Consider the following 25,146-nt stretch of genomic DNA (forward strand, 5'->3'; position numbering starts at 1 on the left):
GAAAACTTGTATTTGCTGCCAACTAAAAATCAACATTGGAGGGAAAGCAGACTGAACAGGCTGGTAACTTCCATGATTATTTTCCAGAAAGGGTTGTCCTGATTCCAGCTGGGTTATCGCTAATTTTCTTCTGAGCAGCCAGTACAGTGCTGTGTTTTGGATTTAGTAGGAGAATATGTTGATAACACACTGATGGTTTAGTTGTGGCTAAGCAGCACTTACCCTGAGTCAAGGACTTCCCAGTTTCCCATGCTCTGCCAGCAGGCAGGTGCACCAGAGGACAGGAAGGAGCACAGCCAAAACAGCTGACCCAATCTTGCCAAAAGAGAATTCTATGCCACAGGATTTCATGCTCAGTGTATAAACTGGGAGGAGCTGGCCAAGAGGAGCCAGGCACTGTGTGGGATGGGCTGGGCATTGGCCAGTGGGTGGTGAGTGATTGTATTGGGCATCAGGTGTCTGTCCTGGGTTTTATTTTTCTGTCACCTTTTTATTACTAATATTATTAGCATTAGTATCAATGTCAGTACATTTTACTTTGTTTCCATTTTTAAACTGGTTTTATCCCAAGCCACAGGTTTCTTGGAGGGGCAGGAATGGGCAGTGAGAAAGTGACGCCATTGCTCTTTGTTGCCAGCTGGGGTTAAATCACAGCGGTGTAACCCAAAGCTGAGCAGCCCTTGCACATGGTGTGACAGGTTTTACCCAACACAGCAGGAAAAGCAGCTCCTGCTCTCAGCTGCTTCCCTCCAGGAAGCAGCTCCCAGTGCTTGCACACTCTCTTGCATTAGCCACACAGCTGGACATCAAAACACTTTAACTAAGTGATCAAAATCTGCAGTCTGAGATCATTCCACCTTGCATGTCAGGGCTTTATGCAGCAACAGTTCCCAAGCCACATGTAGTCCAGCAAAAAGCAAACCCCGAGCCAAAATACTTTGATTCAATCAGTTGAAATATCTTCCAATCTATCACTCTGGCATTGAATAGATGTGCTCACTATGTTGTATTGGACACCTGTAAGATCCAGTTAAAAATATCCAGGCACAATTACTTTTTTATTTGACAGATTACATAAGTTATCACAAACTCAATCAATTATGCTGAATCCACATTTTCTTCTGAAGAAAAAACTTCATTGGGAAGAAAACAGCCATATTTACAATGGTTATGTTTGATTAAGAATTGATAAGCAATTAAGGAAAATTAAATCCCAGCACAATCTCCCTGTCTTCTTTGCAAAGACTACATTAATTTACCAGAACCAAGAGGAATTCTGGATCAAAATGGTGTGTTTTCCCTTTGCCTTTCACAGGACAAAAATTTCATTTTCAGTTTTCCTCTGAATTTCTCATCATGTTGAGATATTGCTCATTAACTACATTTGGGGTTTCTCAGCATCTAAGCATCATTTCTCTGCCATGTGTTAGTCTGTCCTGAACCAGAACACCAAGTATATCTTCCAAATAAAAGATTTCTCAGCTAAAAGAAGCAGAAACACAGAAAGTGACATATTAGCTATCCCCACTAGTTGATTGATTGGAATTTAGCCCCACAAGCAGGTCCATGACCATGCTTTTGCAGTATCGAATTTTTGGAACCTCCAAAAACAAAGGGAGATAAGAGTGGTTGCAGCAAGTACAAGCAATTCCCAAGCTGCCTGCCTATGTCTGCCCCAAGTTGTCATCCTCCAGGGCCCATGGGACAGCACAGCCTGTCCCTACTGTCCCATTCCCCATCCAGACCTGTTCCTGGGCCAGGCAGCTCCTACCCTGCCTTTGCCTCTTGCTCCATCCTGGAGCCAGCACAAGAGAGAGAGAAAATCATTGGCTTGGAGTTGCAAAGAAAGTGAAGAGCTTTGCAATGGGAATTCAACCACCTAGAAGCAAATTCTGTGAGAAAAATCATACTATCATTTTTAATGTACTTTCTCATGTGTGAAAGATATCTGTGGCCAGTTCTCTGCTGTTTTTCAGAGAATTTGACAAGAAAACTTCCAAGACACCTTTCTACTGCATTCAGACTAATTTGGCTGTATGTTCAATTGTAGAAATAAACCCTAAGGACACATTCCTATAACATTTTGCAAGCTTAATTGTTAGGAAGTTATAATTTCCTCCCACTGTGATAGAAATTATGATCTCCTTCTTAAAAACATAAACCTCAAAAATATTATTAGAAGCCTCCTTTTTGCAAATTAAGAACATTGATTTTTCATTACAATGCAAAGCATTGCACATAATGTGTAGAACAAAAACCCTATTCAAGCACAGACTTACATATGCAAATGGTAAGTCATGAACAGGAACATAGGTTATTTTGAATGAAAATGGTTCATTAGATTCTAGTTCTTTCCCATTTCACTTGCTCCTAGCTTGATAAATACTTTGGATTTTCAACTTTTACCTTAAACACTCTCTTTTTGTGGCCATTTAAAGGTGAGGACTTAGTTTAGAAAGATGGATGCATGTTAAAAAAATGAATGAATGACAGAATAGGAGGTGAGACTCAGCAGTTGTGTAAGCATCATTCACTTCCCCAGGTAAAGCAGGCATCCTGAGGTCAGCTAATCATTCTTCATGTAGAAACAATCAGAAGGTGCTAGACTTGTCCAGAAAGAGTTGTCTTGAATATTTCAACAGCATTTATCAAACTAGTATAAAAAAATTGACATACATGACTGAATTAACAATAAAGTATATGAAGTCCTGAAGAAGGCTGAATTTCTACAGCACTTCCACAGGAACTGGACTGCCAGCTAGTCCAAGAAAAAACTCATTATTTTTACTGGTGTGCATAAGGCATTTTTGGCCTGATAGGACCAAATCAGATTGTGTTTCTGAGAATATTTTCCATGAAATGAAGGCACTCACATTATTCTTTCTTTTGTATAAAGAACAAAATTAACAAGAAGATGTATGGTGTATGTGTTCAGGGTGAAGATAATGAGAGCCAAATTTCAGCAACAGCAGTAGTGGGAGTCGTAATATATAACATCAGGAAGACAAAAATCTACAGACTGGAAGTTAGGCTCCATTTTACCATAAACTTACCTTCAGCAAGCTAGTAACTTATTTATCTGTGCCTTGACACCACCATCTTCACAGGAAAACAGAGAAAATTTCTGAAGTTATAGGACTGTATCAAAGAAAATATATCAGCATCAATAAACCAGGATCTTTTTCCATCAAATGCCACTAAAGCATCCAGAAACATTTAATTTCCGTTGTATAAATTCAGTTAGTTCATGTGCTAATTCCCTTGTTTCTAATTTGTCAAATATTTATTTCAGTCTGCTTAGATATTGTTTAGGAAAACAAGTTACACATGAGAGTGTTTCCTCCATGTAATGAATCTAACACGACTTTTCATTAATTTTGGAACAAGTGAAGCATTTGAAGTTTTCTAGCCTCTTGTTCAATATACACTCTGAAAATGCATATTATATTATTCAGACTCAATAAAGAAACAACCATCTTGGAAAATCACACTTACAAAACATTACACAGAGATGATTAAACATGTGATAACAATTCTCATTAAATTCCAGTATTTTTGAGTGCCAAAAGGCTTTACCATACACAGACACAATAAAATCACTTTGGTGTGTGGGTAGATCATGCTCAACCTCAATTTTCACAGCACAAACAAGGGTTACAGATATATTAATTGAGGACAATATTGATTATAGCTGTGGCATTGTCCACAGAAACCTAACACTCTTCACTGTTAAAGAGGATCAAGTTGTCAAACTCCGTACTTTAGAAGCAATCACTGTTGGGGCAGAAGTTTCTGGTATAGTTCAATTTTATGACCGAATATTGCCTTTTACAAAGTTATATATTGTAAAGAGAAGAGCAAGAACTATTCTTATCCAGAATCACCTGGTGCAACACTATCTCTTCACTCTGCAAAAGTGTGTTTTAGTGCTGGCTCAAGTTCAGCAGATATGGTGCCAAAACCTGACCATCATTCAGGTCCTTTTCATTTGAGCCAATTTTCAGGAGATTCTTGTTTATCGATAATAAATTTGCTTTAGTTCAAACTGCTGGGATTTCTGAAATATTCCAGTAATGTTCGTCTGGGTGAGTCGATTTCAAACTGCAGTGGTAATCTGTGTCAGTCCTAAGTCGTTGGACTCCTCTCTCTCCTGAGGACAGTAGGAGGACATTTCCACGACTAGTCATACAGGTTTGTTTGCCCCACCTGCTTCCCTCATGTAAGCTGGGTCTTGCACAGTGTTTCTGACTCTGCTGGTGCTCTGCCTGTCCATCCTCATCTTGAAGGGGAAGCAGAAGTCCTTGAAGCATCTCTTGAAGTTTTCATCCAAAAAGGCATAAAGGATTGGGTTGAGGCTGCTGTTGGTGTAACCCAGAGCAATGCAGAAGTAATAGCTGGATATGGCAGCAGTGCTGTGGGACACGTCCCCTAAGGCCTCCACCAGCACGAAAATGTGAATTGGAGTCCAGCAGATGATAAAGACTGCCACAACCACAAGCACCAACCTGGTGATGCGGCGCAGGTTTCGATCTTTCTCTCGAGACCCAGAGAGAAGCCGCACGCTTTTCAGGCGCAGAATCATCAGAGTATAGCAAACAATTATAATGAGAACTGGAATAACAAATGCAAAGACAAAGACACAGATTTTCATGAAGATGTCCCACCACACATAATCTCTGTCTGGAAACTGCAAGGAGCATTCAGTGCTAGCAGTATCTAAAAATGAAGGAAGCAAGAAGAAAATTGCTTTGTTATTAGATATTCTAAATAATGTCATTATCAGAGCGTAACCTAGGAAAAGTGATTAGCATGTACTGAGATATTAGTAAATGGAGTTATCATTAAATCACTCTAAGGAAGCTTTCAGTTACCATTGAAACTGGTTTTATGCAGCTGTGTCTAGAAATTACTGAGTTTTGAGCTTTTTCAAAAGCAAAATATTGAAATATTGTATGAAATTTCTTTCCCATGGGAGGATCAAAAAAAGCAGAGCACAAAACCAAAATCTGTAAAGTTGTTTCTATTTGAATCTCACTGAGATTTAAAACCAGAATGAGCACCATGTTCAGCATAGAAATCTCATCATTATTATCAAACTACATATGTTTTTGTATGTGGGTGGAGAAATATTTTTGATATCATGAATGGTAGAAGCTGAAGGAGGTTTTGATATTGATAAGATTTTGCCAATATATAATAATTGTGTAATAATCTTTTCCCATGTGCCTTTTACAGCACAATTAAGGTACACACAAATGCTTATATTCAGAAAAACCCATGGAAACATCTTCTCTTCTGTTAAATAGAAGCAAATAAAATACATGTGTGCATGGAGTCAAATGGCAGCTATTCTTTTTGCAGATCATGTCATTGGAAATGCAGCCTGTGCAGAGACTGCAGGATCTGGGCCACAGAGATCAGCCCACTCCCTCTCCCATTGCCCATGCCAGGATTCAGAGCCACAGGCTGTCACTTGAATGTATTTGGCAGAAATATTTCATCTGACAGGAGGCAGCTAAAGAAGGAAATATTTGAGGTTTAATTTGCTGAACTCATTAGAGCCTTCCAACATATGAAATATATGGAAAAATAAGTAATAAGATAAATAAAAAGGAAAGAGAAGGGGTAAATTTACAACTACTGTCAGTAGTTTAACTCTACTGAAAATAAATCAGGTTAACACAGAGATTTTTCACTCTGAATTGTAGCTTAGATTTTATACTGTAAAGTTCTTCGGATTTTTTATCATTTTCCCTACTGAGTTTGTCATTCCTCTACAAATTTTTATGTATTGTTTTTCATTGATTCAGATCCAAGAGTGGAATGATTCAGTATACTCCTGCACATCACTTTTTCATATCTGTCTCCATCAGGACACATCAGAAAAAAAAAATCAGGCCATATTTCCCTGCTATAAAAATACTTTCCAAATCAAAAAGATATTGCAGAGAATTTGTTTGGAAAAACAATTAGGAGAGGAAGTTATCATTATAGTGCCATACACACATTTCCATGGTTAGATATCAGAAAGCTGTTACTGGGCAATAATGAATACAGAAACATTTTAATAGAAAACATTTACAGCTAAAAATGCTAAACATTTTTGGGGTTTATTTTAAATAATATGTATGATTCTGAAAGCTGAACGTGGAAAAGACATATTTTTCTAGGTTGATGCAGGATACTTAGATGACAGCACAAGTGTGACTTGACACTCAGTGAATTTATCTAAATCCTTTGTGATGTAGGTTTTCATAAGCATACTTGCTTCCACTTAATTTCATTCTAGAAGTGCCAACAATCATCTTGAAAGAAGTTTTCCTGTCAATTATTACTGTTATTTGTAATAGAGCATGGCTTAGCAGCCATGACATAAAATCAGGATGCAGCTGTGTTATCTAAATTAGTAAAGCTGCCTCCAGATGCTTGGGATGAAAATGAAGTGTGGTCAAAGATGGCTGCTCCAGACCACATCCAGCTACTCACTGAAATTCACTCCCAGAAGAAATGGCCTCTTCAGATCTATTGACATAATTTCACATATTTATCAAAATAATTAGGTCATCCTCATGGTATTTTGCTATAATTTTTGGTTGGCAATGTTATTTTAGAATTCCAAATTATTGAATACGAACTTAATTATTATCTTGTGTCTCACTGCAGTTTACTTTCTACAGAAAATATTATTCTGAATCATTATTATTAACGTATTGCACTTGATATATGTAATACCATAGCATAGTACTTTATGGAATCCATTTACATTTTCCCAGTTTACAAGTAGGAAACAGTCAATAGAAAATCTGATCATAATGCAAAACACTATATTAATTTTCTGGAACTTTGGAAGTGGAACACAATAAAATCCAATTTATATTCTATTTTTACTGCCTGAAAAGTTGCAGAACTTATGAATAGTGTCACAATCTTCAGATTTCATACTGACATTTTCCACTTGGAAGCACAACTATTCCAAATATATTGATATAATTAAGGAAAAACTGAATTCCATATGGTAGTTGGTGTGAATATATTTTATAATGTGCTTGATAAACTATCATTTAAGATTAATCTTAATATTGGTCTAGGAAACATACATATTATATATATATAATATTGATTGTGTCATTTTCATACCCTTCATATCCTTACTGGCAATATGAAGAGTTAATTTTATACCTTTATTTTTTTGATAGCTGAACAATTCTTCAGCAAGAAAACCTCCATTACAGCCAGAGCAGAAAAATTTACACAGATATAAAATTTATTTTGCAGGAAAAATGTATCTAAAGGACACACCTGGGAGCAATTCTGAGCTGTGATAACAAAATGGATTAACTGAGCACGGTGAGGGAACCTCAAGTATAATCATTTTCCATTTGCTGTTCAGTTGTTGCTTAAATGTGAACTCAACAGAGGCCCTGAAGCATGTAAACAACAACTGTTTTAACCAACATGACATAAAGTTTCAGGCCCGAGCTCCAGCTGTCAGGCAAGAAGAGCATCCTCGCTTTTCCACTTCAGCATTTATCAGAGCAATTCATGAGCACACCAGACAAGGTAATTGACACTAAATGCTCAAGAGAGACCTTAGATCAGACAAGCAGGGAGGAACAGTAGCAGCTGACAAGCAGCTGCCAATATTTCCAACCTCATTTAGCCCAGCTGTGTTCTGTATTACCAGCCTCTGCTTCATAAGTTATAAAAAAGGGCTGCCTTCTACACGGCGTGGAAAAGGCATTAAATCATTACTGGCCTCAGAGGAGCCCCTTGATCTAAACCTGCTGCTGACACTGAATGACAGGAATATTCTGTTAGTTGAGCAGGCTCCAACAAAACACCTGCCTGAGCCAGTGTCCCATGGCCTTCAAGATCTCATATGTAGCAAGACATTCTTCCAAACATGCCTGAAGTTAATGTTTCCCCAGGCAGACCTTGTTTTATAGATCCTGTCAAAACTTTACTGGGGAGAAGAGCTACAGCACTGCAGACCAAGACACGTGATCCCCAAAAGCACTGAAAGACGAGCTTCCAGAGGACTTCTCTGTCACCTCCATAACAGAAGACTACCAGCAAGAACAAAATCTATATGTCTTCAGCCAAATCTATCAGCCCTTGAGCAGCTGTTACTGAAATGATTTTTCACGTCGGTCTATGTCAAACAGCTTAACATCCTGCATTTATTGTCTGCCAGATGAAACAGTGCCCTTAGGTAAACATTTGTCTCAAGAGGAATGAAACCTTTCTAAATAGAAAAGGTTGGCAGTGCAGGAAATTATGAATAATTTTTCAAAGGTTGTTTACATCTCGAACAAGACTCCTACCAAATAAATGCCTGTATTTTATCCAGCCATCCAGTAATGGGATGACCCCAAACCAAGGACAACGTTAGAAGTCTCCATCTTTATGAAGACCCCGAGATGCCCCTGCACTGCACTTACACTGGTGGGTATGAAGCACATGTGTGAGAAAATGCTTCTCTCCCTTCCTGCTCAAGGAAGATCCCGAAATCAGACTAACCCCATAGCAGGGTAATGAGTCAGGAGCTATAGGGGCTAAATCCACAATCATTCATGGAACAGGCATTTCAAGCAAAGCCTATACATGGTCTGCATACAGTTTTCATTGACTTTGTGTTCTTGTGGCTGTTTCCCTGCCATAGCCTGAATTTCCATATCCTGTGACAATCCTTGTTCTCAGCTTTTCCAGGTTTCCATATAAATTCCCATCCTTTTTTAAATATGATCTTGAGATATTGTCATATATAATTTACCTTAATTTTCTCTCTCCTGCAACTGACTTTTCCTTTCCTACTTTCTTTTTCTTTCTTTGCCTTCAAATTCTGTGAAATGGCTGGTGATAATAAATTCCCAAGAATTCTAGTTTCTGCTCTTGGGACTTATCAGAACTACTCTCACAAGATCTACAAAAAGAACCTTAAGCCCACATTTCAAGTTTCAACCTAAACTGATTCTAGATTTGCCCATTGTGATTAAACTCCTGATAATTTTCCCCTGATGTCTGCTTATAGTTTTTGATGGTCTCATTCTAGTACAAGCAGTGCTTCAAAGTGCATTTTGTTCTTTTATTTGGTATGGGCATCTGAGCTTAAATGATTTATATGTTTTACTGCGATGTTCTACTGTATATTTCAAGATGTCAGGAATTTAGGTGTAATTTTGAAGAAGGAATAAATAAGGTTTGATCAATATTTGAACCTACAATTTCTTGTCAGTTGAGAAATAAAAAGACTGAATTTTGAATGCTCGCACTCACCTTCTCTGACTTTGGTGCCTCCAAGAACTATTGCTGATATTCCAACAGATGAGGACAGCAGCCAGATACAGATGTTGATTATCTTTGCTTTGAGAGGTGTACGAAAGTCCAGAGCCTTGACAGGGTGACACACAGCAATGTATCGATCAACACTCATCATGGTGAGTGTGAAAATGCTGGTAAACATGTTGTAATAGTCAATAGAAATCACTATTTTACACAGCACATCACCAAAGGGCCAGGAGTTCATCAGGTACTCGGTGCTTTGGAAAGGCATGGTTGTGGTGACAAGTGCATCTGCCATAGCCAGGTTGAAGATGTAGATGTTGGTCGCTGTCTTCATCTTTGTGTACCTGCAGAACAAAAAAAGTAAGGCTTTATTACTATAAGATAGGATTATTTCCATTCAGATATGTAACAGTTCATCAGTCAGGCTTTGCCATAGTTGGGTTTTTTTCAGTCTTTTCTCATCTGTGATAGAAATGCACACAAATGCAAGACCCTTGGGGTAAAAGTGAACACATTTTATTCAATCTCACAACACCCATGTTAGCAGTTAGAGCTGTTTACCACATGCAAAACAGGTATATGAAAACATTTAATCTAATCAGACAAATTTCAATTCTATTTCCTCAAATCCCGCTGCAAGAAAATATCACTGTTAAATTTGGAAGTGATCAAAATGTTTTTTTGTTTCCTTTTCTTATAGCTATCCGTCAGTGACTGTGAGATTTCTGGGTTTGGTTTGTGGAAGAAACTGTTATGCCATTCTCCAGTAAGAAAACAAGTTAATTGCTATGTTTGCTGAGCCAGTTTGCTTCTTGTATGATAGTTTGTCTTGCTTGAATTCAATGAATACAATGCCAGCTGATACAATTTTAGTCATTTACCTTCCTTGTTCCTTCCTTGCCAATTTCTTCTCCTTTCTCATCACCAGCTTTTCCCAGGCCTCTCTTTTATGACTGATAATGTAAAAGATGACTCTTGTTTAGGTAGGATACCACCGTGGGAAAAAAACTGTCATAGCAGTATTTTTTCCTGCATTCTTTAATTTCACCAAAAGTAAGCCCTTGGTAGGAACCTCAGCCTACATAGAATAATAGCATCTGTTTTTTGAGATGACATCCTGCTTTGTTTGACCCCAATGACAGTTTTGGGAGACAGCCTGTGGAAGACTGCTTCCTTCTCTGTGATGGGTACAAAGGATGATGGAGAGCCTGCTGACATGGAAATTTACTTATCACTCCTGTGCTTCTCCTCAATAGTTGTGTTTGCTCCTTGCTGTTAATTTACCATTGGATTTAATGAGATTTTCTTTCTCAAAACTGCTTCAGTCCCATATTTTGGGTGTGTGTCCAAACTAGAAGTGCACACGTAACACACATAGAAACACACATAGCTACATTTTGCTATATGTCACGAATAATTTACAGTGGAAATATAAGATTTAACCACTTTAGTCAACAAACGCATAGCACAATGTGTCTATTTGCCTTCAAAACTTTGATGTGTCAAATAAAAAACTATTTTAAAAAGAAATTAGGCAGTGCTGTCAAATTGTTGCCCAGTATGTAAATTAGCTGTCCAAAAAATATGGGCAGGAATTTCATTTTAGGACCAATATGAAATGTTAGAAATAGCATTGGTTTTTCTAAAACATTCTAATCAAGACTTATTGAGGAAATAAGACAAATGGTGGTTTGAAACAAAGGGGAAAAAATCTGCAAGGGAAGAGAGAATACATCCTTCTCACCCACACACTGAACCACCAGTCAGAGATGGGCTTCTCCCACTAGATCAATCTCCTCAACAGACCCTCCAGGAGAGGAGGAATTTTGTCCTGTAGGTCACATTATAGCACTTAAGGCACTGTTCAAACAAAAGTATGAGTCCTTACAACTAGAGAAAAGCAAATACAGGACATATTATCAGACAAATAACTTCCCTCCTGGTTAAAAAAAAAAAAAAGAAGAAAAGAAAAATACTATCTTCAAGTTATCTCAGCTGAAAGACCAAAAAAAAGTTCACTAAACACTCAAAACTCTCTGCTTAAATGGACTAATTTCCATTAAATTAAATAGAATAGTAGAAGGACAATTTTACTTCTACGGACATCCCTAATGATATTTGGAATTGCTGTCTTGTTCATATTGCAATAAAGAGACTGTGGAAAGCTGGAATGGTTGCATAATGGGACTGGAGGGACTGGAGAAAATTCTTTGACTGACTTAAAATCTGAGCACATTTAGTTTATCAAAAAGAACACCAAGAGGTGACTTGATTACAGTGTCTGAAGAACTTCACAGGGAGAAAATAGCAGGTACTGAAGAGTTTTTTCAGACTACACAGAAAAGCATAACAAGAACAAATACATAAAACTCTTAAGAGAGAGAAATTCAGCTTAGAAACAGTGACAGCTGTTTCTTAACAGCTAAGGTGATTATTATGGGGAAAAAGAAAGGAGTAATTTTTCCATCCACTGATGCCTGCAAATCAAGATCTGCTGAGTTTACACAGAGTTTGCTTCAGTCAAATATAAGTTACTATACTTAACACAGGAACATTCAGAAGAAATGCAATGACCTTTGATAAGCAGAGGTGACACAAGTAATCATTCTCCTGAATCATTATATCTGTAGATCTTTAAAAACTTCGCCAAGGGTTTGGATAGGGAAAGTTTGCATTCAAAAAGTATAGAGGAATTAGCTTGACCTTTCTTTTCTTTAAGAAAATCAGAAAACTGGGAGAAAATATCTAAGATTTTATTAGCCTTGGAAAAGCAAATATCTCAAAGTCTTTATATCTCATATTTCCCGTTCCTTGCAACCTTAATTTAATTATTTTATGTGTGTGCCATTACAACTCTATATGCCATATTTTCCCAGTACCCTTTACCCTTTTTCTCCTCCCTAGACTACGTGGAAAAAAGCAAAGTGCTGTAAAACTGGGCTAGTAAAGAGCTTGATTACTTTTGCCTGGAAACATTGGCCTGTGTATAAATGTGGTATTGGCCTTTAAAATTATTAGGCGCTATAGATAAAGTCATACATTCATTTAGAAGCTTAGAAAATTCAGAAATGCATTTGAGAATCTGGACTCAATCATCCAAACTCCTTGAATGTTTTTAATTAAACACCTGAAAATTATTAAATGCCTACATGCCTCTGAAGATATGTGCTTGCAGGTTTAATCAAATGTCCAGATTAGGTAACAGAGTGACTGCTATTGCTGTCAGACCCTTTCGAGCAGACCCTGATAAAGTTCATAAGATAAGGGATTTGCCTGCTTTCCTGCAACTCATTCTATTGCACCAAAACATAGAAGGAAATAATATTTTGTGGTCTGGAGTAATCTCACCATACTCTCCACTCAGTTGAACAAGGTCAAAACAGTGATTGTGTAAGGGAATCTTGTCTTCCTTTGCAGAATTAAAATTCTTGATCAAATATCTAAATTCATTTAAGCAAAAATATTTCTATCTGCTTTAGTTAGTTTAGCAGGACAGATAGGGTAAATCTGAACATAATTACAGCATAAGTGCCTCAGTAGCAATTTATGGCATTTTCTTAGTGTCTGAGGTACAAGTTTCAAAGACTATTACAATATTTGTAAACCATGGCTGTATAAAGTGCTCATGGGAAATCCCATGTCTAAAAAATGGTTTGTTAGATACAGGGACTTCTTAAGAGAATGGCAACATTTCTAATACTACATAGGAGTGGAAAGTCCCTCTTTTAAACCAGGTGCTAGAATCTAATAGCAAGCAGCAGATAAAAACTCTGATCACTTAAGCTGGTGGATCTCAAGACTGCTTGTAAAGCTATAAGCAGGCCTCAAGCCTCTGTAAACTTAAAACTAGAAGATATATCAAACTGCAGAAAAACAGTCAAAATGAAACACAACACTTTCACATTGATGATTTTTTTTTTTTTTTGGATGGGTATGTGATGAAATTTTTAAGGAGCAGGTTTTAAATTATGTCTACTTACATATCAAAAGTAAAATTCTCAAAACTATTGGGCATTATTCACTTTCCAAAACCAGAAAGTTCTTTGAGACTGAATATAGACTGACCCCTAGAAATTTTCCCTGTGTTTCTCAGTCAACTCATCACTACTGTTCTTTTCCCTCTGGAATAGAACATGCTTTTAAGACAAGCTTTTAAGACAATAAATAAGAAGAAATCACACCTTCAGCCTACGCTATCAATGAAATTGTGCTAACAGAAGAGGGAAACATGCTACTAAGGATCTGGTGTGCTTTCAGAAAAAAATCTGCTAGTAGTGCCCCTTAAAGTTATTATCTCAAAGAGAGGAGAGGATTGTGATTCTAAAGCACACTATAACATTAGAAAAGCTGATAAAAGGTGAGAAAGAGGCTCTGGTCAAACTTTTTTCATGTAACTGTAATAGGATGAAATAATGAAATATTCCCTGCAGTGTGAAATGAGGGATGGGGAAGGGAGCAAAACTAGCAAATAACCTACAACAAATATACTACAAATATACTTCTTCAGTTGCAGAGGGAAAGTACAAAAGCATAAAATAATAAGGAATAACAAACACAGGTTTTTCACAGATACCTGGGTAAGAGAATGAAAATTAAAGCTAAAGCACATCTAAAGCAAATTGCAAAAACACCTATCAGCAGGATGCAGGCTCTGTTCCACTAGGTTCCTCTGAATGAAGTATATGGAGATCAAGCAGCTGAAAAGCTTAGTCAGGAAAGCTCTAAATCTCAAGGCTATATTCTGGGTATAGTCAGTATAATACTGCGTCAGAACAGGAAGAAAAAACCAGAAAACAATCCAGGAGGATCTATTCCAAGCCCATACCATGTCATAAGGATGGCTCAGCTCTCTCTTGGATATTCATAATCCAATATAAAATCTTATGCCAACATGAAATGAAGGCTAAGGTCATTTAAAGAATATAAAAATTAACATGCTGTAGTTGTCATGTTTGTATTGGGTTATATGACATTATCATATTTTAATTTGCCACATTTTAGCAGTAGAGGATCTCAGATGACACTTTAAATAAAGGAAAACCTTGTTACTGCACATATTTAATGGTTGCCTGTCTTAATCAAATCTTTTAGGACATAAAATTGTTGTCTACAAAATTACACCATAAAGTGGAATTCTCTTTACTAATAAACATCTAAAGATACCAATTTTAAAGCAGCTCAAAAAAGAAAAGCATAAATTTGTCTTTTATTCTTCCCCCAGACAGCATAATCTATGTGAATGATAAAGGGTATAGTTAAAATGCTTACAATTTTCCACTACCATTTCTTCCCTGCACGAGCCCTAAACAGAGCCTGAACAAGATTTAATCTTGTGGATTTAGTTTGGATGTAGAAGGTTTTCTTCCTGAGCTAAAGAACCAGGCTCTGAATTAGTTCAAGTCCATGTATATAGTGGTCAATGTGGAAGAAAATTCACACTACTTAACAAAAATGAATTCATCTTTTTCCTTCTATGATAAAGGCTTTTAATATTTTTATGTGAGCTCAAAAGCCTCTTTTGCAAGAAACTGTAAAATGGTAGAAAAAAAATACTGTGAAATTTCTGCTTCCATGACTTTGATAGGAGAGGTCAGAGGTCAAGGTGCTGTGAATCACTGCAGCTCAAAATGAATCAGTGAGAATGCAGAATTTCACTAAATTGGTACTTTATCTAAAACCATTATGTCTAATAACATTATGAAAGAGCCTGGACAATTAGCTTAGACTATGTAACAGATTTTTTTGCTCTCTATTGGTAAGTAGAGGTGAATACTGACCTCGTAAGGCAACTGATTCTATCTCTTGAAAAACTTCATGCTGCTGCAGATGTTTCCCAGTGACCAGTCCTGCCATGGGGGGTTCCCAGGGTGTTACACAGACCATTCTAATTCTTTTTACTTGTCACAAATACATTGCTCTAGTGAACATTGGATCTCTGTCTCTGGTAACATCCACCTTTCCTGTTATTCTTTTTTCTTGGAAGAATTTTTTTTTTTTTTAAATAAAGGGCATGAACCCCTTTAGCAAAGTGCTTCCCGTGATTTTATGGGAAATGGAATTGAGTAGGACAGAGATTGCCTGGCAAGGAGAACAAATCTAATTGCTCAAGGAAACAGGGATAATAGCCCCAGGAAAAGATTTCTCAGGGTCTTTCTTTCCTTGTTGGAAGCAGAGAACAGTTTGTTGAATGTTTACTTCCACTAGATGTTTCTGCAGGACAGAAAAAAAGGAAAGAGCTCAGAAACCACTTACTCGGTGGTCTTGGGGTATGGGTATCTCTCTTCTTCCCAAAGCAATGCACCTGGTCTCCATTTTCCCACAGGGATGAGTAACAACTGACACAGCTGGGAGTGCTTTATAGGACAACTACACACTCCGAGGTGTGGAGACCCAAATCTCTGGTCAACACTCCCATAATAAGGTTTAATGGCAGACAAGGGACTTTGCTCTATAACAAGTACAGGATTGTGTGGTAAGACAGCAAATGCACATATCAGTAATGAGCCAGCTCTGGGAGAGGTCATCAGTCCCTCTTAGGAGGCATCTGGGAGGCTTTCTCTGGACTCCTCCCATGTATCTGTTTTCCTCACCTGCCTCAGGGAAGCCCACAGCACAGACCAGCTGAACACACACATTCCTGAAGGAGATGGTTCAAGTGAAATGCAGAAAACTTTAAGTTACAGTAAACAGAAGAGCAGAGCTTATAGCTTCCATGGTGAAAATATTCTTCTCCTGCCCACTTTGACAAACCAGCCATTCTGAAAGGTGAGTCTAACAGCAAGTCCTGATGCAGTCTGTCATCCAGCAGCATGGTAAAACAAAACTTTTCTGAGTGTGAACATTAAATGAGCATTGACTAGATTTTCTGAACTAATCCTACCGTGCAGTTTCTCATCTGTCACTACTCAAGGAGGCTTTTGCCCAACAGTAGCCACAGTGGCTGGACTACCAACAATACATTTAGGAAATGCAAAATCCTCTTGGCTTCACATGCAGCACAACTGAATTTGGAAACTCTAGACATTCACTCTTAATGCATTACTGACTTCTGGAGCAGAGATGAGCAGCTGCGTGTTACCAAGGTGGATTGGTATAAGAAATAGAGAAGACACAAAGGTTCTGCTCACTTTCTTACCATGAATTTGCAGAAATTCATACACTGAAGAAAACTGTCTTCTCATAATCATACTCATGAAAAGAACACAGAGATTTCACAAAAAATAATGTCTCAAAACTGAGAACAGGAAACTGCCTAAAATTAATTTTAACTTTCATGAAATTAGAAGGTGAATTTAATGAGAGCTGAACCCTCTGGCTTTGGGAGAAATAAATATTTCAACGGTAATTCACAGCCTGACATGACAACTTCCTAATAGAACCATGCTAACTTAAAGCAAATAAAAAAGTAATATTATGGTGTTATCAAAATCTAGTATTAATTTCAACCAATATGTTAAATCAATTTAATTTTCGTGTACTTTTTGTTTTAAGTGCTGTGCACCTTTACATATTCTTTATTTATATCATTTTAACATTTTGTGGAATGCCAGCATGGTCAGACATCCCTCTTCCATTATCCTTGTTGCATCTGCATACACCCTTTCCCCACAACTAATCCAGTTTGCGCACTCATGCCTGTCTGTAGACAAAATTATAATCCTAATGCCTTTTCCTCATATCTCTCTAAATTCACAAAAGAAGATAGCAATAAGCAAAGCACAAAGTCTTCCTTAAGGAGAAGAGCACAGATTCCTCACTTTGAGAGAATTATCTGATATTTAGAGATGAGGGGACCAAAATGGAGACATGAAGTATACTTCCTGGAAGTTAAGTATAGCTGGATGCTTTTTCTTCAGAAAAAAATACATAACTGGAATCAAAACTCTTCTTGGGAACCCATCTGTTCCAGAGAATTTAACTTAAAGGGACAAAGTAATCACAGTTTAGACAGTGAGAGTAGGCAAGACAGGAGGATTATCTTCCCTTCTCCTTAATGTGTCCCAGGAATCCAAATCAACCAGTTAAGAATTTCCTTTTACAACACCCTTTCAGCAAATTCAAAATCCTTTCTCAGAAAAAAAACTAACTGAAATTCTTCCCTCACTTCTTCCATTTCACCAGAAGGGCTAAGCCAGTCTGTGCCCCACAACACCATCTCATCACTGTGCACCCTCCCTGTGCTTCCTCCAGGATCATGAGTTACCTACCCACCGCTCTCCCCTCTTACAAGAGGAAAGTCATCTCAAGCTTTCTGCCTTGCCAGCAGCCAAACTGGAAAGTTCTTCTAAGTTTTCACTTTCTTCCAGTTGAAAAAGGTTCTCTGTAATTCATCTTGCTACCAGACACTGATTCCAGTTATGCCTTTCGCTGAACTAAATGATTACCTGGCTGTTAGCCCAGCAGAAACGTCTGGATGGATACCAAATTACTTTTCAGAAGCCAAACACATTATTCACTATAAGCTATAGCCTCTCTTTAATACTGTCTGTGGTAAATATTCCTTTCAAGCCTTTCCTCTCTCCCTGCCTATTTTCAGTATCAGCTCTTGTTATCACAGCATGACCATGAGTTGGACTTATAAATTGTCAGCTTATAAATCCCAGGTCTCACTTGGTCACTGTCTAGCTGGGTTTTAAAAGTATTAGAAATAGTAACATTTTGTTTAAATGGTCTGTGTTTTCAAACTATCGACACTCTTCTATAAGCCTGTCCTCTTTCATGTTTCCTGTTGCCTTGTTCTTTGTGCCATCTGTAAAAGCTTTTGGTAATGATCACTCTTCAAAGTTGTGATGGAAATTATGTCACGTTTGAACTAACGCTGCAGAACTGATCAAAATTACCTCCATTCAGTGAGGGACTGCTAGATGCTCTTTGAAATCCATGATGAATTGCTATCAATCCATTTGATGCCTCTCTGCTGGTAGTAGTAAGCTGTCAGATTTTTGATTAGCAAAGGAAAGGTTAAAAATCCTAAACTTCACATAGTACAGTTCACCCTCTGCCTTTAGCAGCCAAAGTCTTGATCTCATAAAAGAACGAAATCATGCAAACTGCCAGCAATAGGGAACAGCTAATTCACTTAGGTACTCTTCTGGAGCTTAAATTTTCATTTCAGAACAATATTCTTTCCAAATATAATTTAATAAAATTAGGACAATAATTTAAAGCAATTTAACAAATGATCTTTTGATGGTATCAAAATCCATTATTAATTTAAACCAATGTATTGAATCCATTTCATTGTTGTGTACTTTTTAAAAAAATATTTTCATTCTTGTTTGGAATGAATGATGAAGAAATTTTAAAAACAATCTGGAAAGGAGTCAATTTCATATGACATTTCTTAATGCACTCTTCCCGTTATGTAAAATACTGTTCAGTTCAATGAATATAAGAACAAAAATGTATCAGTGGTAAAACATTTTCTTCAACATTAGACTAAGCAGAGAATTATAAGGTTTCTCTTTTCCTTTAGGAATCAATCTACACATCTGTAACACAGCCTCTTCTTAAAAATTCTTCAATGTAGAAAATTATTCAGTTCACTGGAAGCTCAAAAGATAATTTTAAAAGAATACAGGATTGGCTCTTTGGGATCCTGTTGATATCAGCTGGTCTCAGTAAATTACTTCAACAATGAGGGTAAGATAAATACATAGAAAAAGTGCATCTGGAGAGGGTAAGAGAGAGCATCTCCCAGAGTTTTGTCAGAGTATGTTTATGGTTTTGATAAGTGCAGATCCTAGTTAAAGCTGTAACTTTAGTCAGGAGATTTTCTTCCCTGCAGTTGTCAGAATAAACTACGATTTTGCCTACAGCCAGCCCTAAATTTTAAAGAAAAAAAGTCATGAGGTGAGAAGAATGGAGAAAAAAGCCTTTTTGCTTCCAAACACAAATGGGTTTTTTTATCCCCTTCAGCCAACTTGCTTCCAAAAATATCATCTGAGACCTCAGAGGAAAAGCTAATCTCAAAAGAAAAGGTTTGGGGTAGAGGTAGGTTCTGCTAATGCCAAGAACCACACAGCTGTAGGACTTTCCTCAGGTGAGGTCAGACGACTTTACCAGGTATCTGCAAACCCATTTCATGCTTCCCCTCCTCCTCCACAGAGGAGGACTGTGCTTCCCACACAGTGCTTATGTTTCCCACCAATACAAGAGGCAATGTGATGCCTTCTTTTTCTCTTACTCTCTCCCCAGGACAGGCAGCAGCCCCAGGAGAGCATTACACCCCACGTGCCGTGGCATACATGGAGTGTCCATCCACCCAGCTGACAGCAGAGCCCCCTGGGACAGTGCACAGCTGATCCAAACATGGGGACAGATCCTGCAAACCACCCACACTGGGAGAGCCAAGTGCCATGGGCAGGAACAGAGTGCCAGTCCCCTGTCTACTCAACAGAGAGCTTTTTCTGCACATCAAAAATGATCGCTCGTTGTGTGTCTGAGGGGCCCAGGGTGTTTACAATAGACCTGGTCTTGCCCTGTTATAAGCTTTAGTGATTAGACTTTGGCTTTTACATCTAACTTTTGCTGTGTGTTTAAAGACAGTGAATGTCAGCATTTCCATTTTACATGTGAGGAAACCATGAAGTGAACTCATCAGGACAGGAAAAAGTGTTGAAACTTGATAGTAAAACCAAGAGAAGAATTCAGGTCTCCTGAGAAATGCCTTAAGAAGCCATGGTGTTGACACTGTACTAAAGGACCATTCTCAGTCAGACTTCAGCACAAATGTCTTCTCACAGGAGCTGTATCAAACTCACCTACTTTTCTGTCAGGAGTTTGTACATGTGACTGAAGTGGCATTCTTCTGTTATTTTTTCCTCTGAGGAAACTCTGAGTTTTCCCTCTCAGCAGAAAAACACTCCACCAGACCTGTAAGAGATTTCATTCACCCAGCACTCCATGCATAAGCTGCTGAGATGCTGACTCACTGGTGTCCATGAGCTTCTTTAGCAGCCCTTATGCAGAAGTAGCAAAACCACTCCTGTAGTGGTATTAAAGCAAGGAATTGCCCAAGGCCTGCCTATACCACAGGCTGTGGCTGAATTTGAGCCTGTTTCTGAGGCATCTCAACATTCTGGAGTCTCCTGAATCTACCACAGCATTGGCACTTCAACACTTTGACTGAAAATCTCAGAACAGAGGGAAGAGCTTTTTTTTTTTTGTCACCCAAAAAGTGACCCAGTGTCAGGCCTGGAGTGTCAGGCAGTTGGGCTAGATGATTATTATAATAACTCCAGCTGAACTATTCTAACAATGTTAGACATTTAAATGAGCAAAGGGAGAGGAGTCGTGCCTGCCTTGCCTGCCTTTCTAGAGGGGGTTAGGAGAAGAGCAGATCTGGAATTCAGAGTTGAGAAACAGTAGCAAAGGACCTCAGACAAAGCCTGTACTCAGCTGGAAGGTAAAAAAGAGGCTCAGTATATCCCCATCCCACTTTAGATTTGTGGCAGCTGGAGGGGGGCTATTGTGGGATGGCTGGGGGACAGAATCTGCCTCTCCCTTACCATCTTATTTCCCAAACTTCCCACAGACCTTGTCTTTCCTCACAAAAGGACATCACTGCAGGGTACATTGTTCATGGGTCATTAAAATCCATCCTGAGATACTTCACATATACTCATGCAGAGAGTATATGTGGGGAAAAAATGGAGGGACATGGGAGGTTTGGACAAAAATGAAGAAAATAAACCTCTTGCACAAATGTTTGAAATATTTCAAGACCATAAGAAAATTCAAAACTGCTGGCTTGTATTTGCCTGCACTTCAGCTAATGATTCTTTAAAGCATTTGCCACACAGAAAACCTAGGAGAGAAATCTAACAAAGGAAAAAAAAACAACACCCCCCCCAAAAAAAAAACAACCCAGATATTTGTTTATTTGTTTATTATTTCATTATTTTATTTTATGTCAAATTTCTTTATTTTTTTACCTCATAATTGAGAGATGGGCCAAGAGAAAATTCAAGGAAAGGCTAATGTAGGAACTAGAATTAAAGTGAGCAATAGCTATCTAGAGCCCTACAAAAATAGTCTTAGGAGGGTAGCAGAAGGAGAGAAAAAAGCAAGTATATGTGCACCAGGATAATCCATACATGCTAACTTCTAGGGCTAAGTTTGGGATATTTCCAGTGCCCAGCCAATTAATCAGCTGTCTTTGTTACTGACTGGTGGCTTAGAAAATCTCTGCCTTTGCAGCTGTGTGACTGTCAAGTATGGAGTCTCTTTTCTTGAAGGAGAAATACAAAAATAAATTAAATCTCTACTCTGAATGAAGGTCAAAAGGGCATGCAGGGGTATAAAAATCACAACATCACAAAACTGGAGCCAACCACTTTTTCTAAACTGACCACAGGCAACTCTTTTCATTGCACTGACTAGCAAATGGAATTTTACTTTCATTATTCAAGAGTATGCACCTGATTATAACTCATCTTTCGAAGTACTTTATCAACAACTTCAGTGGTCCTCATCATTTCCCCTTGTATCAAGTCTGACAGTTACTTCATCGTTCTGCAATTGCTTGACCCTACAAAAGAGAATCCCTTCCAATACCTCCATATTTTTTTTTCCATGTACAAGCTGATTTCATTGGAGCAATGGCTACTCCACAGTTCTGGGATTATTTTTTCCTAGAAACTTTATCATAATTCAAACAGGCTGTGGAGAAAGAGTCCAAGAAGTTGCATGATTTCAGTGCCCTGTACTGCTCATTATCACCCTGCTAAACAGCACTGTCCAAGCATGCCTACAGATTGCAAATGACAATGACAAAAAGAGAGAGGAATCCCAGTGCAAACTAAAATATTCACCAATACACAAGCGTAAGTGCAAGCATAAATATCAGTGCATTTCACCAAGTGGTTTAGTTTGAAACCTTCACTAACACAGACACAGAGCTTTCTCCTCTGTCCTGGAAAACAATGGAAAAGGTATTTCAGCACTTTCTCTACTTTCTTCAATTCAACACCAACAACTGGAGTGACACACTGCTAAACAGAGAAAAAACATCCCTTGCTTTACATTAAGCCTATCTTTCATCATTTCCTGGCTTTCCCTCCTTGTTAAGGAAAACATTAGGTGCCAAGGCAGTGATGGATCATTGTCCACATGACTGGACACATAAGCTGTCCTTCAGGGTCTCCTAACAGTGGAAATAAAAGCTGCCTTGTACAAGTTTCCTTCTTTCACTCGAGCTTTTTTCCCTCGGATGCCAGCAGCATCTCATCCCTAGAGGGCAGCCAATGAACACAGCTCCAGGCACAAAACGCTTTCCCTCAGGCTGCAGGACTTATCACATTTAACCAGCTCGTCCTTTCTCTCTCTAACACACAAGTGCAGGCAAACCACTGTGACTGACAAGTTTTGGGTCATTTCAGTTGCTTTTTTTCCAGTTCCTCACTGTAGGGCTTCCATAATCCACCCTCTCCCCCACCCTGCCAAACTTAGGGACGGTCTTTTGCGCCTCTTCCAACCGGTACCCAAAACCTCTTACCTTATGATGACAAACATGACCAGGGAGTTTCCCACCAAGCCCACAACGAAGACCACCGAGTAGACAGCAGTGATGATGATGGGAATGGCGGGGGAGATGCTGGTGTGGTTGTGCTGGCCGTCCCCAAAGCCCCCAGTGGCATTGGTGTCATAGTCTGCCCAGCCTGGGAGCCAGCTGCTGCTGGTGCTGGGGGGCCGGCAGGGCCCTGGTGAGCAGGTGGAGTCTGGCTCCTCACGGAAAATCTGTATGGGGGCATCCATAGGGACACAGTCCAAGACCACGAGGAGTGCACACAACAGGAGGCAAGTATGCTGGAAAGAGGGAAGAGAAAGAAAGAGAAGTATTTTTACAGCCACAGAACATTAAGACCTCTGAAACTTGTATGTGTTAAGGGGAGCTCTGCTGTGATGGGAACTGTAATTTGCCAAGCAGAGATTTAAGCAAATCACATCCATATTAAATTATTTCAAGTTTTACATCTTGCTATGTAATGCTGCTTCTCCAAGTGCACAAGGAAAGTTTTCCTCCACTTTCAAAGGTTGCATAGTGAAGCAAGCCAGATGGGAACAGCTCAGATCCACCCCCACATTTTAACCCTGTCTTTCCCATCTTTCATATTTTAAGTCAAACTCTGTCCTAACAAGGGCTCTTCATTGCCTAAGCTCTGCTATAAAGGGGAAGGAGACAGAGATACCCACCACCTCTCTGCACATCTGCTTTAACACCCTGCCCTGAGTTATTTTTTCCTGATCCCATACTTGCTTTCATAGAAAAGCCACATTAATGACAACAAATACCTTTCAGTCCAGGAAAAGAAGCAGAGTCCTCAAACAGGTGCTCTTGGCAGGAAAAGAAAAGAATAAAGCCGCCTTGCTTGGCTCCTGGAAGTGCCACTGACCACCTAGGACTTTTGGATGTGAGGCACCTGCGCCCTCAGAGAGGCGTGCTGGCAGCAGAGCCGGCTCCCAGGCATGAGCTGCAGCGTGCAGCAGCAGCAGATGCTGCTGTTCCAGCTCCCACCACTTCGCCTTTTCTCTCTCAGGCTCCCTCTGCCTCCCTCTCGCTCTGCCAGGGCTCCGGCAGCACTCTGCACTGATGCACACGTTCTCCACTGCCTCTGTCCCCGCAGCTCACAAGCTCACATGACTTCTTTCTAAACACTGAGATGCACATAAATTAAAAGAAAAGCAAGAAATAAATTCTGTTGTGAATGAATGCTTATTTTAATACACTTTTCCAAGTATTCTTTCCTCAATTCCCTTGCACTCCCAGGCCTCAAGAAATAATCCTCTTTGCCTTATTGAATCCCACAGGATTTCAGACTAGTAGACACTGAATAAAAGGGGAATTTTAAGTTTGGATGCCTTGCCTGGTCCATCAGCTCTTTCATGCCTTGACTTCACAACTGTGTGTCCAAAACATTTCTCACTGGTTAACTGTGCCCCTGATCCTTTGCACCTGCAACTCCTAAGTCAGAAGCTGGCTACCATAGAAAAGAGGGGCACCCTAATTACTGTACAGATTTTTTCAAGCTGTCCCACACCATGTGAGAAGCCCAGAATTCCCTGTAGAACTTTCTTCTCCCAGCTGCAGCCAGAAACAGGGATGTGGTGTGCACAGAAATCACATCCCTCAGAGCTTATCCCTAATATACTCCCTCAAGCAGGAGTTGGCAAGGCACCAACATATGTGTCCAAGTATCTTTTAACTTGCATACAGACCTTGAAATCCCCACCAGAACTCTCTCTAAATGGCAAATTGGAAGAGAAGAGGCAGAGCCTGAGTTATTCCTACTCCTTCGGAAGAGGCTGGAAACAGCCAGACTAGCTGCATCTCAAAGTGTGCAGCAGGAAAACCAGACTCTGGAGAAAGAGAGAGGCTGTGGGTTTCCTTCAAGCTTTTCCAATCTTCAAACTTTACTTCATGCTCCTCTTGTTGAATGTCTGTGATATGACTGAGTTTTCTATTCTAAACCAATTTTTTTTTCTAAACCTATAATCAAGAGACTAAATTATGTCAGCTGAGTGAGAAATCATGTAGGAGGCTTAAAAGGTACAGAATCCCCTCTCTTAGAAGAAAAAGCTTGTTCCAATGTGATAATGGTTTTTCTTCTGGTCACTGTTTTCTCCATAACTTCAGTAACTGCTCATGATCCTGTGTATAGAGCTGTCTAAAGTTACACTTTTAATGATAATGGATAAAAATCCAAAATAACAAATGTGTGACAGAAATGTCCCTGAGACAGGGACACAAACCTAAGAAGAAGTCATTTTTTTGAAGATGAAGTAGATCCTAACACAAATTGTACTCTAATTCTGGTTTTATCCTCTGCAATCCATGGTCTCCTGCCCATGTATTGAAGG

General features: G+C 38.9%; 1 protein-coding gene across 1 annotated transcript; it reads right to left on the minus strand.

Moving 5' to 3' along the window:
• Positions 1-1,039: 1,039 nt before the first annotated feature.
• Positions 1,040-23,806, minus strand: OPRK1 (opioid receptor kappa 1). The gene is made up of 4 exons (XM_036378605.2): positions 23,581-23,806; positions 22,784-23,094; positions 9,277-9,629; positions 1,040-4,716 (listed from the first exon to the last, which is right to left on the minus strand). Exons 2-4 carry the CDS (start codon positions 23,041-23,043, stop codon positions 4,184-4,186), a joined length of 1,146 nt encoding a protein of 381 aa, XP_036234498.1. The 5' UTR covers positions 23,044-23,094; positions 23,581-23,806; the 3' UTR covers positions 1,040-4,183.
• Between the last annotated feature and the right edge of the window lie 1,340 nt (positions 23,807-25,146).

This window comes from Molothrus ater, chromosome 1, assembly GCF_012460135.2.
Source record: "Molothrus ater isolate BHLD 08-10-18 breed brown headed cowbird chromosome 1, BPBGC_Mater_1.1, whole genome shotgun sequence".
Classification (NCBI taxonomy): domain Eukaryota; kingdom Metazoa; phylum Chordata; class Aves; order Passeriformes; family Icteridae; genus Molothrus; species Molothrus ater.

What these genes read in the sequence shown, in the direction of transcription:
- OPRK1 (XM_036378605.2), bottom strand. Translation starts at nt 23,043, where the DNA reads ATGGATGCCCCCATACAGATTTTCCGTGAGGAGCCAGACTCCACCTGC. An exon ending in GTCATGTTTGTCATCATAAG is followed by an intron (nt 9,630 to 22,783) that starts GTAAGAGGTTTT and finishes TTTGTTCTGCAG; the next exon opens with GTACACAAAGATGAAGACAG. An exon ending in AGGCACCAAAGTCAGAGAAG is followed by an intron (nt 4,717 to 9,276) that starts GTGAGTGCGAGC and finishes CTTCATTTTTAG; the next exon opens with ATACTGCTAGCACTGAATGC.